Source organism: Colobus angolensis, unplaced genomic scaffold, assembly GCF_000951035.1.
Source record: "Colobus angolensis palliatus isolate OR3802 unplaced genomic scaffold, Cang.pa_1.0 Scaffold107, whole genome shotgun sequence".
NCBI classification, from domain to species: domain Eukaryota; kingdom Metazoa; phylum Chordata; class Mammalia; order Primates; family Cercopithecidae; genus Colobus; species Colobus angolensis.
The window spans coordinates 592113-596851 of NW_012111697.1; the positions used below are offsets into that span (position 1 = coordinate 592113).

At 42.8% G+C, this 4739-nt stretch overlaps 1 protein-coding gene across 1 annotated transcript in view; it reads right to left on the reverse strand.

Moving 5' to 3' along the window:
- Nucleotides 1–2531: 2531 nt before the first annotated feature.
- ANKRD27 (ankyrin repeat domain 27 (VPS9 domain)) overlaps nucleotides 2532–4739 on the reverse strand; it is a 77566-nt gene continuing 75358 nt past the window's right edge. Inside the window, exon 26 of the mRNA XM_011948800.1 lies at nucleotides 2532–3862. Within this exon, the coding sequence (XP_011804190.1) occupies nucleotides 3641–3862 (222 nt within the window). The 3' untranslated portion in view covers nucleotides 2532–3640. The remainder of the gene's footprint in view (nucleotides 3863–4739) is intronic.

The following is a 4739-nucleotide window of genomic DNA, read 5'->3' on the forward strand; positions in this document are numbered from 1 at the left end:
CAGGCGCCCGCCACGTCGCCCGGCTCGGTTTTTGTATTTTTTAGTAGAGACGGGGTTTCACCATGTTAGCCAGGATGGTCTCGATCTCCTGACCTCGTAATCCGCCCATCTCGGCCTCCCAAAGTGCTGGGATTACAGGCTTGAGCCACCGCGCCCGGCCGATCACAGGTTTTCAATCAAGCTTCTGAGTAATTTAAAAATGCAGTAGGGGCCGGGCACGGTAGCTCACGCTTGTAATCCCAGCACATTGGGAGGCTGAAGCAGGCAGATCACTTCAGGTCAGGAGTTCAAGACTAGCCAATATGGTGAAACTGCATCTCTACTAAAAATACAAAAAATATTAGCCAGGTGTAGTGGCACATACATGCCTCCGTAATCCCAGCTACTCAGGAGGCTGAGGCGGGAGAATGCTTGAACCCGAGAGATGAAGACTGCAGTGAGCCGAGATCACGCCACTGCACTCCAGCCTGGGCCACAGAGCAAGACTCTCTCAAATAAATAAATACAACTAAAATGCAGTGGGAAGATGGTCACCTAATTGAGCAACTGTACACCATACTTGGAGACATTGTTTACCCATCTATATATAAACTGTCATTTTCTTTGGTGATTAAAACCATAGTGAAATTTGGGATGTTTCATCTCCTATAAGCACCAAGACCTGCGGTTTCCCACACATGTAACACTTTCCACTCCTCTGCTTAGAAATGTACTTTGAAATATAACAATCAGTGAAGTCTGTACACTGTCCCATGAATAATTCCAGTTTTAACTGTTGCTAGCTCATACGGCGCAGGGAAAAATGAATATGATGATCAAGGAGACGTGTTTACCATGGATTACTTTTGACAACGCCAGGCTTTAGAAAATATGATTAAAAGCCAGTGTTTAATAACTTACCTTATGCAAAGAACCTTCGGTTAAATTAGGGACACTTCTATCTCTTGCCATAATCTCCCTTGAAGTCTTTCCCCTAAAACCCAAAATAAACTAAAATAAATATTTGGACAGTGGCATGAAACACCCTGGTTGGCCACAAGGTGGCAGCATTTTTGACATTATTAGGTACAGATTTGTCCATAACCAATTACAACTGAAGCAGCTTATGTGCAGCTTGGAGTAAACTAGGGGCAAAAGCACAGAAATCAACTTGATTTTCATACTCACTTAAACTGACCAGCTGAGTGGACAAAGTAAAACTGTCTTGTAAAAGGTTCATCTGGTAGATCATACAGTTTTGAGTTCCCTATAGATAAAAAGATAAACATCTACAAACTTCGAAAACAGTGTAAAATTATTTAAAAATTACAGCACAGACACAATCTATTCTCAGGTTTACAAAATTTAGAAAATGAAACACTGAATTTGCTTAAAGAAACACAGCTAGTACCTATTTGTAACAGGCTGAGTATCTCCAATTCAAAAATCTAAAGCCTAAAATGCTACAGGCCGGGTGCAGTGGCTCATGCCTGTAATCCCAGCAGTTTGGGTGGCCAAGGTGGGCATATCACTTGAGGTCAGGAGTTCAAGACCAACCTGGGCAACATGGAGAAAACCCATCTCTACCAAAAATACAAAAACTTAGCTAGGCATGGTGGTGCACACCTATAATCCCAGCTACTGAAGAGGCTGAGGCAGGAGAATCATTTGAACCCAGGAGGCAGAGGTTGCAGTGAGCTGAGATTGCAACACTACACTGCAGCCTGGGTGACAGAGCAAGACTCCATCTCAAAAAAAAGCTACAAAATCCGAAACATTTTGAACTCTTTGACATGATGCTCAGAAGAATCTGATTTCCTGATTTGGATCCTCAACCAATGAGTATAATGCAAATATTCCAAAACCCAAAACGCTGCTGGTCCCAAGCATTTGAGATGGGGGGTAGTCAGCCTGTATTATGAGAACCCCCATGAAACAGAAAACTAAATCCTTAACTCCCTTAACTCTCCCAGCCACAGTCTCAGGGTTATCCAGATTATGTGAATGGGTTTATCCATATTATTGTATTGCATTATTGCATACCTCACTGGATAATATTTCATACTGTAAATTAAAAAAAAAAGTAGAACAAGGACCCCTTCTAAACTTTTTAAAAAGAAGAAAATACTTCAGTCCCACTGCTGTTTGGCAACTGCTGTTCTAATTATAATCAACCTCTGCACACGTACAAACTTAAAAAAAAAAAAAAAAAGTAGGGAAAAGGAGGAAAAATCAAAACAAATAAATTAGCAAAGCAACAGGACTCATTTCCTGTTTGGGGTAGGAAGCTGTATTCATTTTATGCTTCTGATTTCCAAAGAAAAACATTTTTGTGGGCCCTGGACACTGCCTACCGGGTTAAGTCGGCCTTGGTCAGTAGATGGATAATGAGCTAAGTGATCAAGTTCCCGTGTTTCAATCTCACATCTGTAACTGAAAAATACATATCCATTCAATGGGGACCACTTTTCCCACACACAAAGCAAATGTTTACAGCAGAGAGGCCGAGAAACATCCACAGCCAAACAACTAAAAAAGCATACCATGACACATTCAAGAATCATAAAGTTTACTGTTTCTTTTCCATCATTTGGCACATATCCAAGGCACATTAGAAAATTAGAAATCATAAATTACTTTGTAGAAAAATAACCCCTCCCTTCTGTACATACACAAGTATTTCCAAGAACATGGACAAAACCATTTCCCTATTACAAGGTCATTTGAAAATGGACTCAGGACAAACCTATATACTTGTAGCTCTAGGCCAATAACATTAAAAAAAACAGTATAATCTACAGAAATTTATAAAAAGGAATAAATGGCAATAAATTCTAACTGAAAGTAACTTTGACCTGGTTTGTGCTATTAAGTTTTGAATCTGAATCAAAAGACTAAGAAAAGATGTGCCAAATCTACTCTCTAATCCAGTAACCATCCGTCGGGTGTGAGTGTGACATTCACAGGAGGTTCTCAGCAAAACGGGATGTTTCTAGAAACACTGCTACAGACGCACGTGTAGTAACCAAATATCTGTACCTACTTGTTAGAAGGAAAATGATAACCAACCTTTCCCACATGCATGACGTGGAAGAGGTCTGATGCATCCTTTCACTAAAATGAACATCAAAATGGGATTGAGGCATCTTTTGGTTCAAGTGTTGCTTTGCAAAGAAACGTTGTCCAGCTGTTGCTTTCTTCCTTCAGATACGACATTTCAGCCTGGCCTCTACAGTACCATGAAACCTAAATTGCTTCTCTCCCACTTCATCCCAGGTGGAGGAATTCTAGCTGTGGTTTGTGAATGTACACAGGTCAGAGAGGTTTAGCACCTTTTGGGAGGAGGAGGTCAGAATCTGGTGGTGAAACCTCTCCCCCTGTGACCAACAAACCCTCATACTTAAAAAGAAGCATGCACCTGTGGCTTAAGGATCTGGACTCTACTGGAATTTGTCTGTTTCAAGTGTATTCATTAGCTTTGAAGAGGAGAGAGAGATGGTGGTGGTGAACTTTTTTGTTGCATTCTTAGCCACAGAAAAGCTTTCAGGAACTTGGTGCTGAAGACTTCTCAAGCCAGTTTCATGGAAGCACATTTAGTCCTCAGTCAGCATCATCTTGTTGCATCCTTCCTGGCAGCAGGTTCAACAACTCGTCATTCCTGTTAGGACTGGGAAGCACTAACCTCTTGGGGAGCAGCAACCTCCAGGCCCTGGGACACGACTGCATCCTCCACCGTGTGTCTCCGCAGCATCCGCCTGTGTCCAGGGCCAGTCTGTGTCAGTCCAGGCCTCTCCGGCCAGTCACTGTTGCCTTTCTCAGCAGCATGAGATCCACTCTGAGCTGGCAGGTTATTCTGTCTCAGTGTGACACTTTGCCTCCCTGGCTAAAGAAAGAGTACATTTTGAACCGTTCACGTCCTCACTGTACTGGAAGCCACAACTATGACAGTGACAGCTGCCCCTTAGTGCTTAGTGTCACACAATGTGCTCAGTGCTTGACAGGCATAATTTCAATTCTCACATCCCTGTGGTGCTAACATGGCATATGCATACTACATGTGTCAGACACAGAGTAAATGTTTCACGTGTTTTCACAATCTTTATGACTCTAGGAGGCATGTACTACTATTGTTATCCCCGTTTTACAGCTGAGGAGACAGGATCAGCAAAGTTAAGCCACCTGCCTAAAGTCCCACAGCTAGCAAAGGAAAAGCTAGCACTTATGGAACTCAGGCAGATTTCAACGTTTCTGGCTTTCCCACAAAGCAGCAGGTCTACTAGCAACACCATGTAAGACTGACTATGATATCAAAATTAGTCATGTTAATTAAAATCATTTTAATTATCTAAAACAACAATTTAGAACTTCTGTGTATTTGTTCCAACAAGCCTATGCTACATACGCTATAAATTCTCATCAGCAGTAAGGAAAGTCGTGGTTCTGAGAAAAATCACTGTCTCAGATCACAGGTTTTCTTTTTTTGTTTGTTTGAGACGGAGTCTCGCTGTGTTGCCCAAGCTGGAGTGCAGTGGCCGGATCTCAGCTCACTGCAAGCTCCACCTCCCAGATTTACGCCATTCTCCTGCCTCAGCCTCCCGAGTAGCTGGGACTACAGGCGCCCGCCACCTTGCCCGGCTAGTTTTTTGTATCTTTTAGTAGAGACGGGGGTTTCACCGTGTTAGCCAGGATGGTCTCGATCTCCTGACCTCGTGATCCGCCCGTCTCGGCCTCCCAAAGTGCTGGGATTATGGGCTTGAGCC